Source organism: Balaenoptera acutorostrata, chromosome 4 (genome assembly GCF_949987535.1).
Source record: "Balaenoptera acutorostrata chromosome 4, mBalAcu1.1, whole genome shotgun sequence".
Classification (NCBI taxonomy): domain Eukaryota; kingdom Metazoa; phylum Chordata; class Mammalia; order Artiodactyla; family Balaenopteridae; genus Balaenoptera; species Balaenoptera acutorostrata.
The window spans coordinates 83,931,883-83,950,745 of NC_080067.1; the positions used below are offsets into that span (position 1 = coordinate 83,931,883).

The following is an 18,863-nucleotide window of genomic DNA, read 5'->3' on the forward strand; positions in this document are numbered from 1 at the left end:
ACAACCTCCTATCCCTTTCTGGTGCTTCATTTTTTTTTTTTTTTAACATCTTTATTGGAGTATAATTGCTTTACAATGGTGTGTTAGTTTCTGCTTTATAACAAAGTGAATCAGCTATACGTATACATATATCCCCATATCTCCTCCCTCTTGCATCTCCCTCCCATCCTCCCTATCCCACCCCTCTAGGTAGTCACAATGGCGCTTCAATTTTTTGCACAGCTCTTATCTGTTACCAGTTGACACAGAATGCATTTTAACATTTGTTTACTTTCTGATTTCCCCAACTATAATGTAAGCTCTGTGAGAGTAGATACATTTCCCTCTTGTTCAGTGCTATTTCTTCAGTTTCTAGAAAAGCTCAGATTGATGCTTAATAAATACTTGTATTAATAAATGAATCAATGCATTAATTTATTTCTTTTCCTACCTCTTGTATAGTACCCGAAAGGCAGTGGATGAGGAAGAGGAAGCAGTTGAAGAACGTCGGAATATGCGAACTATTTGGGTGACTGGCAGAAAAGATTTAACTGAAAGGGAAGCAGCAACTCTTATAGTAGAAGAAGCCAGAATGATTCTGCAGCAGGACTTAGTTGAAATGGGAGTGCAGTGGAGTCCATATTCCCTTTTAAATTCTGATACACACTCATTGACCTGCAGTGAATCAGAAGTAAAAGAACACAAATTTATACCCCAAACTAAGAGTTCTTATAAAAGATTAACTTCAAAGAAAAAAAGTAACACAATATTTAGTGATTCTTCTGTTACTCATTTACCAAAGACAGTGCAAGATTTAGATAAAAGTAGAGAGCATACAGATTACTTTTATTATAAATTTCAGGATGGGCATCAAGAACGTCAAGTGCATTCCACTTTCAGAGCAAAAAAACGGGCTTCTTTGAGTATAAATAAAGAAAAGCTAGGAACCTCTCTGAATGAGGGGAAAGCAAGCACTACGAAAGTTGTTCAGACTCTCTCATCTGAGAAAACAAAAAAAGAAGCTTTGAATTTCAGTTCAGAAGAGATGAGTACAACCTCTCAATCTTGGAAACATAGTAAGCATCTAAAACGATCTAGAGACAGTAGCCCTGTGAAAGACACTAGGATGTGTAGAAACAATTTACAAGAACAGACTCTGTCTAATCCTATTCATTGTGAAGAGTCATTTACTTTAGATGAGAAGAATATGGAATTTAGAAGTCCAGAGCCATTTGCTAAAAACATATCTTTCTGTGCTGAGGGAAGATATAGCAAAGTATCATTCCCATCACAAACAGAACAGAGTTGTTCAAGGAACAATAAAATATCTAATGATGTTCTTGTGGAATATTTTATCACAGGATCCCAGAATAAAAATGTGACTCATCAAGCCACTAGTGTGGTTAGTGAAAATGGAAGAGTATTAGCTGTTGAATCAGAAAAAAAAAATGAAGCACTGATACAAAATGATTCAAAAAACCAGCATGTTAATGTGAAACACCATGACACCCATCCAGCTAACCAGTGCCTGGAAAAGCAGTTTGATAAACAGACAAATACTTACACCAAACTGAAAAAACCAATAGCAAGACAAATGCCCTATGAGACAGATAGCAGTTATATGAATAGGGACTCAAATGTTGTTATGAAATGTGAAAGTACAAAGTTTAATGCTGAGGAAAATAAATCAAGTAATCTTCAGGTACCAGGAGATAACATAAGCAGCACTGAGATACCCAGTGGAGTACATCTACTAAGTGGAGCATTTGGTAAATCAGGAGGCCAGTGTGAGAATATTCTAAATACCCTTAGAGTACAGGTAAAAACAGATGCCTATGCAGCAGACAGAACTAAAAATAATCATGTTTCTGACTTAGGTTTAGATCTCTGTGATTTTGAAGATAGTTTCTACCTGGATACTCAGTCAGAGAAAATAATTCAACAGATAGCAACTGAAAATGGCAAGCAAGAAGGAGCAAAGGATACCAGCCTGGCAACAGGGATGATGCAGAAGAGCCTAGACAAACAGAGCTCAGTGAGCTCCTTTCAGAAAGAGATTCACATTACTTTTCCAGGTGAACAACATTCACCAGGAATGACGAATCATTTGAAACTTAAGACCGTAGATGCTATGAAACAAAGCACTGATTCACATGGGGTTGATAACCTGACTCCAGAAAGCCCAATTTTTTATTCTCCAATATTAATAGGGGAAAATGACCCATGTTTTAAAGGCAATGAACTTTCTGTTACTGACTCCCAATTAAATAGTTTTCTTCAAGGTTATCAAACACAAGAAGCTATGAAACCAGTTATACCTCTGGTTCCTAAAATGAGAACTCCTACTGATATAGAAGTAGAACGTCTGCCAGTTCCTGAAACAAGTTTGAATTTGAGTGGTAGTTTACTGTTTGACAGTTTCAGTGAAGAGTACCTCGTAGAAGAGCAACCACCTGATGTACAAGCAAAAGAACGCCTTCCTTCTGAAATAACTTCAGTCCATTTTGGTGATTCTCTGTGTCTACAATCAGAGGGCCCAATTAAAAAATCAGATGTGAATGAGAATCAAGATAATCAGCAGCCATTGTCTTGTTTCAGTGATGAGTCTACTGTATTTTCAGAAATGGATTCTGCTCAGATGGTTGAAGCTTTGGACAATGTAGACGTATTTCCTGTCCAAGAGAAACATAATACTGCAGGATCTCTTAGAGTATTAGAACTGAGTGATCCAGTGATTGTGGGTAATGATTATTCCCAAAGAGAAGTAATTGGAGGAGATAAAGATAAAAGGTCTCAAAAATCCAAATTAACTGGGACAAGGCAAGATAATTCATTCATATGGTCAGGGGCATCATTTGATTTAAGTCCAGGACTGCAAAGGATTTTAGATAATGTGTCCAGTCCTCTAGAAAATGAAAAGCTAAAATTAACCATTACAGACTTGCTCAGTTTGAAAGGAAAAAATACAGAGGTAAATGACAAACAAGAAATGATTTCAAATTTGGAGACAAATCAAGTGCAAGGAATTCCATTTTCCCCTAATATTGTGTTAAAAGGCAATATTGACGCACTAGAGAACAATGTCATTCATGGTGAAACCTCCTCCCTCTTGCCTTGTAAAGAAAACTGTATAGTTGATGATAATGGACTCATTCCTCCTATACCATCTGCTTCTAAGTTGTCATTTCCAGGTTTTCTTGGAACATCTTCTGTAAAACTTAAGAAAATTAGTAGTGGTTTACAACTTGGTGAAAGTTATTCATTTGGCTCACCTTCAGATAATAAAAACCACGTTTTAAGTCCAGAGACTAGAAATGGTTTCAAAGATGACAGTCCTATTAGAGACACAAGTTTTTCACCGCAGTTACCACAGGATGGATCGCAGTTAACTCTAGCCTCATGCAGTCCAGAAAGTTTGGCCATAATTGACGTAGCGAGTGACCAAACTCTCTTTCAAACATTCATGAAGGAGTGGCAAAACAAAACTCGATTTTCCATCTCATTGGCTTGTGAAAAGATCAGTAATTTGACATCTTCTAAAAGCGCTACTATTGGTGGTAGGTTTAAGCAAGGTAAGATTTTTTTTTTAAATCTTTTACATTTGTATGTAAAATAGTGGACTGAGGTGGGACTGAGACTTTTCAGTATTGGATATTAACTGTAATAAATGTGTTCAAAGTTTAATAAGTTTCTCCTATGTGCGTTTACATGTGGAACAGCCTTATTGTTCAGCACAACTAGATTAAAAATAGTTACCCTCTGGTATAAGAGATGGGGGACCTCTGGACACATGGGTAGGAGAGCTGAGCAGTGAGGCCAAGAGCTCAAGCTGGTAGACTGAAAACGTGCAGACCACTAGGAGACTGTTCGTTCCTCTGGCTCTGATCCATTGTTGTGCCTGGATCAGGCACAATCAGGCCTGTGTCTGCCTCCTTCCAAGCAGGCCAGAAATCCCATCTAAACAGCCTTTCTATAGCAGCTCCCCACAGGAGTTCCATACCAGTGTTGTCTCCCAGAACATTGACCCAGCAGGCAATCTTATTGCTGGTGGGGACACCACAGTTGGTATGGCTGGTTCAGGGGCCAGCATTAGAACAGTGTTTGACAGATTGATGCTTGGGTGTGCCAGGAATCTGTCTCTCAAACAACACCTCTTTCTTCTATGCCATTGGGGGCTCTGCCTTGTCTGAGGCCATAGGGCCCTTCTGTTTGGTTATCTTCCTCATCCTCTTTACTTTGTGAGTCTCTGGAGGTTTCCTGTACATCCCTGCTGCTTTAGCTCCTGGTCATGCCTGGTGTTAGAGTGTGCCAAGCTTACCATTAAACACAGCATTTCTCTAAGAAATCATATATATATGCATCTATGTATATATATATATATAATCATAATGTGCATATATTATATAATATGTATATTAGTTAGAATATAATTTTGTAAAATTTAAGATGTATATTTTGAAAATGGATCAGACTTTTTTTATGGTACCTTAATGGTGTGACATGGTTTGAATTTAATTAATAAAGTATAGCTGATTTAAAATATTAAATTAGTTTCAGGTATACAACATAGTGATTCAGTATTTTTATAGATTATACTCCATGTAATGTTATTGTAAAATAATGGCTATATTTCCCTTTGCTGTACAATATATTCTTGTAGCTGATTTATTTTATACATAGTAGGTTGTACCTCTTAATCCCCTACTGATACCTTTCCTCTCCCCCTCCTCTCCCCACTGGTAACCACTGGTTCGTTCTCTATATCTGTGTCTGTTTATCTTTTGTTACATTCATTCGTCTTTAATTCTTAGGTTCCACACATAAATGATAATATACAGTATTTGTCTTTCTGTCTGACTTACTTCACTTAGGTCCATCCATGTTGTTGCAAATGGCAGACTTGATGGTTTTTATTAATCATCATTGCTCATGAATTATTTTCTCTTAAACTGTAATATCGATATTCACTTATGTAATAACAGAAGTACATAGCAAATAGGCACTATATTTTTCACAGTGTATATTAGCTATGTTTTCCAAGACTTATCTCTAGAACTTGTACCTCTACTGATAGTCATGAAAGCCTCATAGAACTCTTTCAGATTTTCAGAGAATTGAAACTTTTGGTTAAATAATGCCATGTATTCCTGTCTTATTTCATGGAAGTAATGATTCAGTATTATGGGGGATAGCTGTAGTCAGCTTGACAACCTGTTGTGGAAATCAAAGATTTGTTCAAATTTTTTAAATCTCTATATTTATGAAAGAGTTTGTTCATAAAGTTCTGAGTGTTTGATCTTCAATTCAGGAAGCATATGTGTTAATGACAAGTTTTATGTACTTTCATTGTTGACTAGCTCTTTCCATTTTTCATTCAACAAACATAAAATTGAGTACATTTTCTGTGCTAGAGGTTAGAGGGATAAAAACATTCACTTAAACTTAACAAATATGTGACAGTTATTTTCCAGGTATTGGGGATATAATTGTAAATAAGATGGATTAGTTTTTGACCTATGTCTTTGTGAAATTGAAAGGTGTATTATTTTAGGAAAAATATTGACTCAAATACAAAATTATACCTAATTCTTCACTAAGAAGTAAGAATCTTGATTTTTCTGGAGTTTCTAAGTATTAAGAATTGCTAAATTTGCTACAAAATTTTTGTAGTGTGCAAGTGGTCTTTATTTTTGAGTTATAGAAATTCAAAATGCAGCTTTTGGAAAACTTAAAAAAGTTAATTTTAAACTATCTTAGTCATTATTATAGATCTCTTTTAAGAAATCTTTGGTAGATTTTTCATAGTGACAGTTATCTTAAATGATGGGAAGCCTAGAAAGATCTTACACCTAAAAATGACTATCCACATAATGCATATTGTAGGGATCTGAAAAATTTGCTTATCAAATAATTTTTTATTATATCATTTTTTTTAGTATTCAATTTAGTGGTTTCATTTTTAGAGATTTTTAACTATTTCACTTTGGTTTTACATAGTTAGTTCCTCTCAGGAAAGCCCTATTGGAGATGATGGAATTCCTGTTAAAGGTTGTGATGGCATCTTGGTGGTTGGACTGGCAGTATGCTGGGGTGGAAGAGATGCTTACTATTTTTCATTGCAGAAGGAACAAAAGCATTCTGGTAAGTAATCACTATTTGGTTAAGTTACCATATAATTTTAATGTAACCTCTATGAGGATAGTGACTTGTTTGTTGAGAATAGTTTCCTGATATTTACGTAGAACTTATTTTTTAGGATTAAAAAAAAACCTTTAAAAAATAGTGGCTATTGTGTACATTATTTCATATATTAACTAGAATGATGTTTTAAGAAGCCACCCCCCTTACTCTCTTCTGCTTGTCACATGTGGCTGTTAATACTGTGTTTTCTTCTTTGGGGTAGTGGATCCTTAAGGACTCACTGGCCACCTTGAGGATTTGCTTCTGAAGACTGGATCATGGCAGTTTCTTTCCAGGCTTTTTTTCTCCTATCGACTGTATCTGGAACTCATTTAGAGGCAGTGATGAGCTAGACATCTACAGTAGTTGAATCACACAGCCTTTGGAGAAGTCTTGGAATTAAAAGGATAGGACCTAGGTATAAATTGTGATCTGATTATGGTTGTTGGCTACCTAGCTGATTGTTTGGTTTTAGACAGAAGCAAAATTAATAAGGAAACATTTTAAACGATGCCGTATAATGTCTGTTCTGAGTAAGCATGAAATATTTTCAGTTGTTTCGTAGGAAAACATCTTAGGATAAGTAATTTTTTGAACTTCTTTTATTTTAGATGTAATTTTATACATTCATTCTAAAATTCCCTCTGAAATGAGTTCCTTTAAAATTCATTTCAAAATAACTTTTCTCTCTTTAATTCCACATTCTGAGAAGTGTAAATTTATTTTTAGGAATCTTAATGTTTAGAATTTTCTCCCACCTGATTAAATAGAGCATTGTAAATCACGTAGCCCAACCCTTAATTTTTAGATTACAGAGCACTTCATCTATATAGCCAACATGACCTGGATAAGGTCTTGCTGAACTAAACTGAGGCTTTTGAGTCTTTTTCAGTCTTGACACTAAAGATTGCTGCTTCAAATGAATGCATATACTTTTTGCCTTAAGACTTTTTTTTTTTTTTTTTTAAGAAATTAGTGCCAGTTTGGCCCCGCCTTCTCTGGATCCAAGCCTGACTGTGAAAGACAGAATGCAGCACCTTCAATCTTGCTTTCAAAAGGAATCTGATAAAGAATGTTCTGTTATCATCTATGACTTCATCCAGAGCTATAAAATTCTTCTTCTGTCTTGTGGCATCTCCCTGGAACAAAGTTTTGAAGATCCTAAGGTTCTCTGTCTTACCTAAAAAAATTTTACATACTTCAAAAAATATTTAATTTTAATGTTTAGGGTTAATTCTTAAATGACTTGGTATTTATTTAGCTTCAACAATACAGCTTAAGTATTTTAGAGTAGTCACTCCTTTGTCCAATAACTTCATCCACCCAGAACAGATTATTATGCACCAAATGCCTCTGTGTAGATGAAAACAGAGATGCCACACATTCCAAGCACTAAAGTTCACATCTTTCTTCAGAGACTTAAACAATTTTCATTTTGGTCATAAGTTCTAAATTTTCTGTCTCATAGTAAATTAGAAATGAAAGGAGAACTGTCAGATTTAGATATATGATAGCAGGGTGTTTCAAATATCCATGAGGATAGAGGCAGAAAATAGCAAAAGCATATAGATATAAGAGATCACAAAGCATAGTAGTTAGAGGCCATTAGCATAGGGACAAATGACCTTACTAGCCCCTGAGAACTTTCCCATATAATAGCAAACTATGATGCACTCTTCATAATGATGACTCTGAGTTATTAAGGAAAGAGTAACTTATGTTGTTGTAATATACACTTAACAGTATAATGCACTTTCAGAAGACATTTATTTACAGGATCATAGCCCTGAAAAGGGATATCGTTTTTTCCCTCCTGTTGAGACTGGATACATGAGGTGTGTGGAATATTAATTCTGAATTGAGATATGATACTAATTGGTTGTTATTATCAATATAATCAATGATAATAGGATAATATTTTAGTTTCTTTAGCTCTTTTGGCAAAGATTTTTGAAGGCAGTATCAGGTAAATTAATGATACTATTCTTTCCTATACTTCAAACAAGCCTTGGTTTATATGTGATAAATTTCATATAGTTTGTAAACTGACCTTTACTGGATATAAAAGGTTAGCACCTGATTTTGATGTTCCAGAGCCCAAAATGAGAATATGGGTAATGTGAGCTTATTAAAACTATAGTAGTATCCCAGATTTATATAGCACCTTTGGCATAAACTATTTGAAATATTCCATAATTGGTTTTGTTAATCATAACATTTTTGGTGTAAGAAGAAAAGCTATTAATTTATAAAATTTCACTTTTATAAGAGACGTTTGCCAACTTTTACATCAGACTGTCTTATTCAACACCCCAAAAGGGTTCTGATCACCAATTTCTAATGGTGGGGGGGAGGGGGTTTCATTGTATCTCCAACAGTTCTCTGGGTACCAGCTGGGTGTCCTACAATTCAGCTCAATTCTGTTACTATCTACCTGGAATGAGCATCAAATCCCATAGGTTAAGGGCTCAGTCCCACAAGCCCCCAACTTCAGACACCAGTTGCAAGCCCAGCTTGTTACCTGTGCTTCTGGTCAACCAGCTATAAATAAATCAGATTCCCACAACCTCCTCCATGAGTTTGATTAATTTACTAGAGCGGCTAACAGAACTCAGGAAACCAGTTTACTCACTAGATTACTGGCTTATTACAAAGGATATTAAAGGATACAAGTAAACAGCCAGATGAAGAGATACATAGGGTGAAGTTTGTAAGAAGAGGCGTGGAGCTTCTGTTCTTTCTAGGCTTGCCACTCTCCCTGCATCTTCATGTGGTTACCAACCCAGAAGCTCTCTGAACCCTGTCCTTTTGGGTTTTTATGGAGGCTTCATTACATAGGCATAATTGATCAAACCATTGGCCATTGGTGATCAATTATCCTCTGGCCCCTTCCCCTTCCCAGGAGTTTAAAGGGGTGGAACTGAAAGTTCCAGCCCTCCTATCACAGGGTTGATGACTGGTGGCAACCAGCCGCCATTCCTAGGTGACCTAGGGGCACTCCAAGTCACTGCATTAGCATAATTAAAGACACCTTTATCTCTGTTGGGAAGACCCAATTTATATTTCTTATTATAATTTACAAGATCGCCCCTCCCCGCCCCGTAAAACTACATTCTAAACCTATAAAAGAAGTAACCGAGTCATTTAGTAATTGTTGAAATTATGAACAAGGCTTAGATTTCCTTATTCTAAATCCAATTTCGCTCTGCTAGAATCAAGTATTAGAAAATACAGGTCTTCTAGTCTCATAGGGAAGCTAACAATAGCAGTCAAATCACTAGTTGGATGGTCATGGTGACAGGTCCTCATCCTTGAGAGAAGTTCTGTAGGCATTCTAAAACACTGGATATGAACTTGTAATGGTGAAATATTTATGTCTCACTTCTTCCAATATTGAATAAGCCACTCAACTGTACAATTAAATATGCTTAAAATAGTATGTTTTATATTATGTGACTTTTACCGCAATAAAAAATTTTTTTTTAATTAAAGAAGCCTAAAACTATATAGGCCCATCTTTATTATAGTAGTAGGAAAGCCAAAATTAGACTTAGTGGAGAAGAATCCAGCTACATTTTCAGAAACATGACTTTTGTTAGCTGAAAGGCACTTGGTTTTCAAGCCTACTTCTGAAGTAGGTCAGCAGGAGCATTGCAGTAGTGGAAAAGTATAAATTTTCCTTCTTTGAAGGCCACCGCTCTTATTGGTAAAAAAAATGAGTTATTTTTTATACCAATTATCCTTTCCTTATCCTGGTACAATTATCCTTTCCTTCTCCTCTCCTGGGAAGACCACTGAATAAGTATTAAGTGAAAACGAGTGAGATTAGAAATGAGCTTTCTTTTTTCCCCTTTTAATTTAAGGGTACAGAAATATCTTTGAAAAATCAAGAAAATATTCTGATTGTTATCCCATTCAGGTGGCATGCTGGTTACTAGATCCAGATTCCAAGGAGCCGACTCTTCATGGCATAGTTTCCCGTTTTCTTCCTCATGAGCTTCCACTCCTGGAAGAGATAGAGACTGGCCAAGGAACTCAAAGCCTAGGGCTGAATGTCACCACTGAGCATTCTGGGCGATACAGAGCATCTGTAGAGTCCATTCTCATCTTCAGCTCTATGAGTCAACTTAATTCTTTGTTGAAGAAGGAAAACCTTCAAGGTAAAAACACAGTTCCTGGCATTTTTACAATGTTATAGGTCTGGGGATAGTTATGTATTTAGCCACTCTATCACAGGTGGATAAATTATACTTTTTATGCAGACCCTTTCTTTGGATTGTCTAGTGCAGGAATCAACAAATTTTTTTCTGTAAAAGGCTGGATGATGAATATTTTTGGTTTTGTAACCTAGACGGTCTCAGTCACAAATATTTAACTCTGCCATCACAGCACGAAAGCAGCTATAGACAATATGAAAATGAGTGTTCCAGTAAATCTTTATTTACAAAAACAGGCATCTGGCCCTAGTTTGGCCGTAGTTTGCTGACCTTTGGCTCTACTGTAATGAGGTGAATTAGTGGCATCTTATTCATTTATTCCTAATTTTATATTTGAATGTTATCAAATGGTTTTTATTCACACTTAGAATATATCTTTTATGGATTTAAAAAAATCAACTGTTTTCTTTTTAGAACTATTAACAGTTATTTTTTTCAGCCAAGGGTGTTTATGTGAATCTTTTTTTTCCATTGTGACAAATAGCGTGGATTTATTGTGCAGGCTGCTGGCCCAGATTGAGTACCTTGACTTCGGAGAGCATAATATATGCTTATGGTGAAAATGACGAAGTGGAACAAAGTTGGCTTCATTGTGAGGAGATATAAACCATGGATTTAGTGGCTGATTAATAAATACTAGAAACAGCAGACTGATGAATTCACAGAGACCAGGGCTTGAATCTGTATTATTTATTTGTGAGGGACCTTGGGCAAGCTATGTTAACTCTCTAAGTCTGGTTCTTATTTTGTAAGTATTAAATGAGACAGAGAACTTAGTGCAGTGTTTGCCACAGAGCAGGCGCTCATTATTGTATTCCTTGATGATTATTATTACTGCTAGCGCAAACCCTCTGTGCTGGTAATAAAGTTCTCCCCAGCATCACTGGGGTAGAATAATACAGAAGACCAGACTGACTTATTTGCTCACAGGAGACTTGCTTAAGTGATGTTAATTAGTAGCTCTTCAACAGGCATTGTAGTATTTCAGACAGCTTCTCTAAGCCAATCTAGGCAGGCCAAGGAGTGGGAGTATGCAGCACACATACCTCAGGCTACTTTACAATAATGCTGAATGAACATAGCTCATTCCCTCTTCGTCTGACTAGTCTGCCCCTAGGATAGGCATCCTGGGTAGTCTGTATAGTTTCTAGACACTGACATTTGATGATGGTGATATGAATTAGTCTGTAACTTTTTAGATATTTGTTGCCCATTATCAGATTTGTAAGTTTTCAGTCTGATTGGGATGGGATGGTTCCACTATTTAAAGACAGTTTTTCACCTATAAAAAAAAGAAGACTGACTTTCCTTTCCAGAAAAGTACAAGAAACCCTCTAGATTTGTAATTTTTAACTTTCACAGTTTCTTTCTATGTGCCTTGAAAGCTTCTTTTTTTCCTGCAGATTTTCAAAAGTGGGTGACCAGGAGGTGTTAAATGCATTCTTGTACAGTGTTAAATATTTCTTATTCACAGAATCCATAGAATTGAAGTACATTGAGATAAGGGAGGTTTTTGGAGAGAATGTGGACATCTATCAAATTTTATTTGAAAATAATTATTTCAGGATGTGCTTGTTAATTTTAATGGGCCTCCAGAATCTTCATCTTTTTCTTTTCTCATCCTCTTGCCTGTTGGAGAAGTGTGTTCTAGCTGACTTTCTCCCCATAGAGAGCTGATTTTTGTTTGGGTATGAATTAATACTAATAGCACAATGTGTCTTTGCTTAATTTGACCCAGGACAAAGTATCCTGTCCTCTTCACATTGATCAATTAGGTCCTTTCTAGATAGTTTGAACATAGATGAGATGATTTTCTAGGTATGGAGTGAGTTGGTTTCTCTCTTTTTCAAAGGACCTCAGCTGCACAGATTTATATTAGTCATAATCTTTCTTTCATGAACACTATCATCATTGGTCCATGTATGGTCCTCTTATTATTCACCATTATTTTAATAATATAATGATAACTGTTAACTCACATTCATAACTTAGACATTTGTCTACCTTTGTGCTCCTCCTTCCTTGTACATCCCAAGTTTTATTATCATTCCCTTATTTTCTTATTTAAATTTTATTTTTAATTAAAAATTTTAGCATATATATGTCTAAGTCCAAACAATATATTATTTGGTTTTGCTTGTTTTTGAACTTTATAAAGCATCTGTCACACTATATCTTGTTTTACTTGCTCTGCATCATGTTAGTAAGATTCCTGCATATTATTGCAAGTATGTGTAGTTTATTGATTTTCACTGCTCTGTAATATATCACTGTGTGTGTGTGTGTGCCAAAATGTATTTATCCATTTTCCTCTTGGTGAATGCTCAGGTTGTTTCTAGTTTTGTTTTATTTTGGTTTTTTGTTCTGCTGTAACAGGTATTTCTGTGTAAATATTCTTATAAATTTACATGTCTCCTGCTACACTGGGCAAGAATTTCTTTTGCATGTAGAATTGCTCCGTCTTGGAAATGGGAATATTCAACTGTACAAGATTATGTTAAATTGTTTTCCAGAATGGTTGTATAAAGTTTGTTCTTTAAACAGCAATGTGAAAGAAATCTTGCTGATTACGTTGTCTCTACTTTGCCAAGTCATTGGTTGTAAAATGACTGTAATTTTTCTTTCTTGTGCTTTGTTTTTGGTAAGAGAGTTACTCTAGTTTCATGGAATGAGTTGATGAATATAGCCTCTTTTTGTTCTGGAGGAGCTTATGTATCGTAGGAATGATGTGTTCTTTAAAAGTTTGGTAGAATTTGCCTGTAAACTCTCTTTATGGAAATATTTTTAACTACTACTTTGACTGCTTTAATAACTGTAAGATTATTCAGTTATACCTTTTGATTATGTTTTGGTAAGCTATATATATTTTTAAGAATTTATCTAAAGGTATTGCTGATTTTTTTTTTTATATATCTCTGGTTTATCTGTTATGACCTCTTTTTCTTTCATAATATTATTGTTTAATCTCACTAGAAGTTTATCCAATTTTTCAGTCTTTTTAAAGAAGCAGCTTTTGCCTTTGATCTTTCCTGTTGTTTTTGTTTTCTATTTCATTGATTTCTGTGAACATTTATGTAATCTCTTTTCTTCTAGTTCCCCTGACTTTATTTGCAGTCCTTTTTCTAAATTCTTAAGTTTAACACTAAACTCATTACTTTTAAAATCATGTTTTTCTTTTCTAATTTAAGTACTTAAGGCTATAAATTTTCCTCAAAGTTCTACTTTCATTATATCTTACAAGTTTTGACATATATTGTTTTCATTGTTTTATCCTAAATATTTAAAATTTTCTGGTATGCCTCTTAGACTCATAAATTATAAGAAGATTATTTTTAATTCTCAAATAGTTGGAAACTTTTATTTTATATTTTTATTATTACCTTCAATCTTTATTGTGTTGTAGCTAGAGAACATGTTTGTATAATACCCATTCTTTGAAGTCTTTTGAGAATTGTTTTGTAACCTAAAACTTGAACTATTGTGTAAACGTTCTGTGCACATATAAAATAATATGTATTCTAATTCTGGATGCAGAATTTTATAAATGTCTGTTAATTCAATGTTGTTGTTTAAATCTTCTATATCTAATTTTCCCTGTAGTTCAGGTAATTTTAATTTTATATGTTTTGAGACTATTTTATTAGGTGCAGGTTTAAAATTGGTGTATTTTCCTGGTGCATTAAACCTATCATTATGTTGTGACTAGCTTTTCCACTAATATGATTTTTACTCTTAATCTATTTTTTGGAATGATATGGCAGCATCACCTTTCTTTTGATTAATACTTGCCTCATATATCTTTTTTCTATCCCTTTAAACCTTCTAGATCCATACTTTTTAGATGTCTTATAAACCAAAGTATAGCTTATTTCTTTTTCAAACTACCAGTTTTTTTTTTTTTACAAATTTAGCAATTTATTATGATTATTGATGTGTTGCTATTCATTGTGATTATTGACATATTTACACTTTCCTGCTGTTTTGTTTCTATTCATCCTGTTTGATTTTGTATATAGTTTATTCGTAGCTGTGCTCTGTTCTAATGATTCCATACCTGCAATTCTTAGGGATCTAAATCTGTCATTTGTTGTTTCTGCTGAGTCCAATTCATACTTCTTTGCTATCTTATATTTTTTATACTCTTTGTGAAATCATACAAGATTTGATCAGTAGAGCCCTGCAGGGCTTATGTGGGGGAAGCCTTCCTCTAGAAAGGCTTTGCTCTGGCTTCTGCTTGTTACTAAACTAAACTGCATCCAAGGCCTACATTAGCTTTTCTTGAGAGTTTTGGTTCAGAACAGAAGTCTGAGAATCAGCTTCTCCTCCAGTTGCTACCCCAAAAATCTGTTATTCCCTCAACCTTTTTGCAGTAGGACTCCATTCCCATTGCAACCCTGTTTCTTCCTACTGTCTATGAATCCAGGCTGGCTTCCTACCACTCTTGACTCTTCTTTTTCTGACCCTAGTTCCTTATTTCTCTGGTCCCACATCCCATGAATTTCTGCTCTGATTCCAAGTCTCCAAAGCCAGGCTCTGACTGCCCAGTATGTTCTGACTGTTAGAGGCCAGTAGCTCTCACTTGTTTGCTTTTGGGGGTGGTTACAGGTGTCCTTTGGGATTTCGCCTGCTGCTTGAGACCAAGAGTGCCTTAAAGAATGTGTGTATGTGGAGCTGGGGAGGGCAGGCCAGGGTTACACAGAGTCCTAGTGACCCATAGTACTGGAGCAGAAATCTTTGTTATGGATTTTTTCTTAATAATTTTAGGATAGCATTTCCCACAGAGTGTTCTATGGACACTTACTTTTCATGATATTAATAAATATTATACAGATAAAGGGTTTTATGGTCAAATGATTTCAGACTTTTGGTTAAAACGAAATTAAATAGTTGTCTTTGTTCATTTCTACTCAGAGCCTTTAATATATTAACAGGCATCATGAACATCTAAGACTAATTTATAAATGCTGAAACTCATAGTATACAGTGTCTCTCAATCCCAGCCTTTTATAGAGTATTTTTGAGACTAATATTCTAAAGAACATACTGGGAAAACTGATTTAGAGTGACTATTCTGTTGAGAAATGTCAGCAGATAGAAAAATACTCTGATTCTTACTTCAGGAATCTTATTCTTTACTCTTAGAGCATTGGAAAATATAAAACCTTCATATTTATCTTGGTGCACGCCTGCATACCATGGGACCAGGAATTCTGGAAATTATTTTGGTGAATTAACCTTTTGCAGTCAGCTTAGCAAATAAGATTGGCTACCTTGTTCTTGCTAAGAGTAGAAGCAGAAACATCATCTTGGGAGAAATGCAGTCTCTTATAATTCAGACTATTCATAAGATTGCCTGTTTTACTCTGCATAGACACAGATAGTAATCCAATACTCAAGTGGGAAAGTGGAAAGTACTTTAATACCTTTCACTGATGGTTTGACAATGCTGCTCAGGAGACTGGATCTTGAAGGATAGCTTAGTAGCATCTCTGATTCTCTCAGAAAAATTCTATGTATGTTTAGGTAATCATGCTGCTCTAGTCACTTAGCTGTTGAATTAATGTTTTTTGCTTTCTTTTTTCCTTCCAGATGTCTTCTGTAAAGTGGAAATGCCCTCCCAGTACTGCTTGGCCTTGCTAGAACTAAATGGAATCGGCTTTAGTACCGCAGAATGTGAAAGTCAGAAACACATAATGCAAGCCAAACTGGATGCAATTGAGACTCAGGCCTATCAACTAGCTGGCCATAGTTTTTCTTTCACCAGTTCAGATGACATCGCTGAGGTTGTATGATGGGAATAAAAAATTTAGAAAAGTCATTTTTAGAGCAAAAAATGTGTGTGTGTGTGTGTGTGTGTGTGTTTTGTAAATGTGTTTACCTAAATACCAAAGATCAGTAAAATAAGACAATCAGTTAACCAGAATACTTTGGAGATAGAGTATTCTAACATCTCCTTTGTAAGTTTATACCTATACTTATGAATAGGAAGGTAGTAAAGAAGTATTCTAGAATGTGTATTCCATAAGGAGATTTGCCTGGAACAGAAGGGGCACCCAGTAAATATTTTTTGTGTGAATGAGATCCATAGTGGTAGTTGTATAACAGTGTAGGTGTTTCTCCATGAAGTTAGTCATTTCATGAACTCTCACTCCTTCTTCACTGCAAAATTAGATATTTTTCTTAGATGTTAGTGAAAAAGGGATTTGGGGGACGCTCTGCTTTTTTAAACCTACTAATATTTTTATCATCTTAGATAAATTTTGACATAGTTTACTCTTTTTTTTTTTTTCACCCCCCCCAAAGGTTGGTGTTCTCTTCCCTCCCCACACTCCATAAAGGGTGGTTGGGTTGTTTTAGAGGAGTTACTGATACAGGGTGGGTGCTTACTCTTGATAGCTTTGAAGTTCTATTGTTATCTAGACGTGATTCAGTATTATAGCATATTGGTAAGTATTATAGACTTTAAAGCCAGACTTCTTGGGTTTGAAGTGCTACCTGCTCTATTTATTAACTAACTCCATGACCTTGGACCACTTCATTAACTCTATATCTCAGTTTCTTCATCAGTAAAATACCTCATGTTAGAAATACCTCATAGAGTTGTGAGGACTAAGCAATAAATGTAAAACACTTAGAACAGTGCCTATCTCACAGTAAGTGTTGTATAAATATTATATAAAGGGCTTACAAATGTGCCCCCCACTTTAAGCCACAGTTATGTGTTTTTAAAAAATGAGGAACTTTGTTTCTCCTAATCACGTGGTGCATTTGTATTGAATTCAGTGGTGTTTTTTGGGGTGTTTTAATATACTTTCTTTTGATTTCTTTAGTCCAGAAGTCCCCAAGCCAGAACCTAGCTGGCTGCACTTAAAATTACATGGGGAACTTGTCAAAAATATAGAATCTCTGGATTCAGCACAAGTAGACTTGGGGCAAAGGCAAGAATCAGTACTCTTGTGATTCAGATGGGTGCAAAGGCATGTGGGCCTTAGGCCTAGATCAAACTCTGGCCTAGAATAAAAGTCCTTTGATATTATTGGCTTGTTCTTAGGTCTTCATGTTAAAATGGAAGTTATATTAAAGGTAATCTAACATTTTCATACATTGATTATTTTATCCTTGGTGATTTTAAGTTGAATCTTTCAAATAGGCAAGATGTTACTAATCATATAGAGCTGCAGTGTTCAATAAAGGAGTCACTAGCCACTTATCACTGTTTCAGTTTAAATTAATTGAAATTAAATAAAATATATCATTTAAGTTCCTTAGTCATGCTAACCACATTTCAAGTGTTCAATAGCCACATGTGGCTAGTGGCCACTATATTGGACAATACAAATATAGAACAGTTTTATTATTGCAGAAAGTTCTTGGATGGCACTGGTCTTGAGAAGGTATCAGCAAAATATGACTTGCAGGCCAGATGTGGCCTGCCACCTGTTTTTGTAAATAAAGTTTTATTGGAACACAGCTATAGCTGTTCATGTACTTATTGCCTGTGGTTGTTTTCATTCTATAATGGCACAGTTGAAAAGGTGTGACAGACAGTAAAACCTACAAAGCTAAAAATATTTACTGTCTGGCCCTTTGTAGAAAAAGTTTCTGACTCCTGGTCTAGAGGGAAGCATGGGTTAGTAGGAAGAAAAAGGACTTTAGAGTTAGAAGACTCTGGGTTCTAATTCTTAATTCTACTACATTTTGGGCATGCAACTTTGAGCAAGTTTCTCCAGCTGTCTAAACTTTGCAGATTTGTCATAGAGTTGTTATAAGGATTGCATGTTAAAGCACCTAGCCTGATGGCTGGCACATAGTAAGTGCTCAATAAATATTAGTGTCTCTTGCTCCCATCCAGTTCAACTCCCTCAGTCACAGATGTGTTAATTAAGACCTGAAGAGAGAATTTATGTGTGAAGTTTTTATAATTCTGAAGGATTCACCAAAAATGGAAGCTTAAGATAAAGAACTTTTAAATACATAACTCGAGATCTTTAAATTGTCTTAATTATGATAGGTCTTCCTTCCTGGGGTTGTTGATTTATTGTTACTGTGGTAATGTTTCATTTTTCCTATTCAGTTATTTTCTTCTCTCTGCTGCCATTCATTTATATACTCTTTGATATCTATATTAGAGTTGCCTGATTAAATACAAGCACTTGGTTAAATTTGAATTTCAGATGAACAGTGGACAATATTTTAGTATAAGTATGCTCCATGTCATTCAAATTTGACTGGGCATCATGTAATTTTATTTGCTAAATATAACAACCCCAATCCTTATGTGTGCATATGTTCATATCTATATAACACAGTCTTTGGGCAAGATAGTTGTTAACATCCATAGTAAGCCTCAGTAATTTTCATGCCTAGGACCCCAGTTATTCCCACTACTTAAAACTAAAACCAGATTTTTGTTTCTGTCATCACCACTGTTCTAGGGAAACAGGTATATCTTTACTTCCACCCCTGGCCCAACTTGTAGAAAAAATT

The 18,863-nt window shown here is 35.2% G+C and overlaps 1 protein-coding gene across 10 annotated transcripts in view; it reads left to right on the forward strand.

Moving 5' to 3' along the window:
- The window catches only part of POLQ (DNA polymerase theta), a 120,254-nt gene that overhangs the window by 69,146 nt on the left and 32,245 nt on the right, over positions 1–18,863 (forward strand). For all 10 annotated transcript variants that reach the window (XR_009008219.1, XR_009008220.1, XM_007181854.2 and 7 more), the window contains 5 exons: positions 442–3,551; positions 5,977–6,120; positions 7,129–7,325; positions 10,079–10,319; positions 15,966–16,159. Coding sequence is in view for 8 of the 10 variants with exons in the window: in XM_007181854.2 (XP_007181916.2) it covers positions 442–3,551; positions 5,977–6,120; positions 7,129–7,325; positions 10,079–10,319; positions 15,966–16,159 (3,886 nt within the window). In the remaining 2 variants the exon portion in view is untranslated. The remainder of the gene's footprint in view (positions 1–441; positions 3,552–5,976; positions 6,121–7,128; positions 7,326–10,078; positions 10,320–15,965; positions 16,160–18,863) is intronic.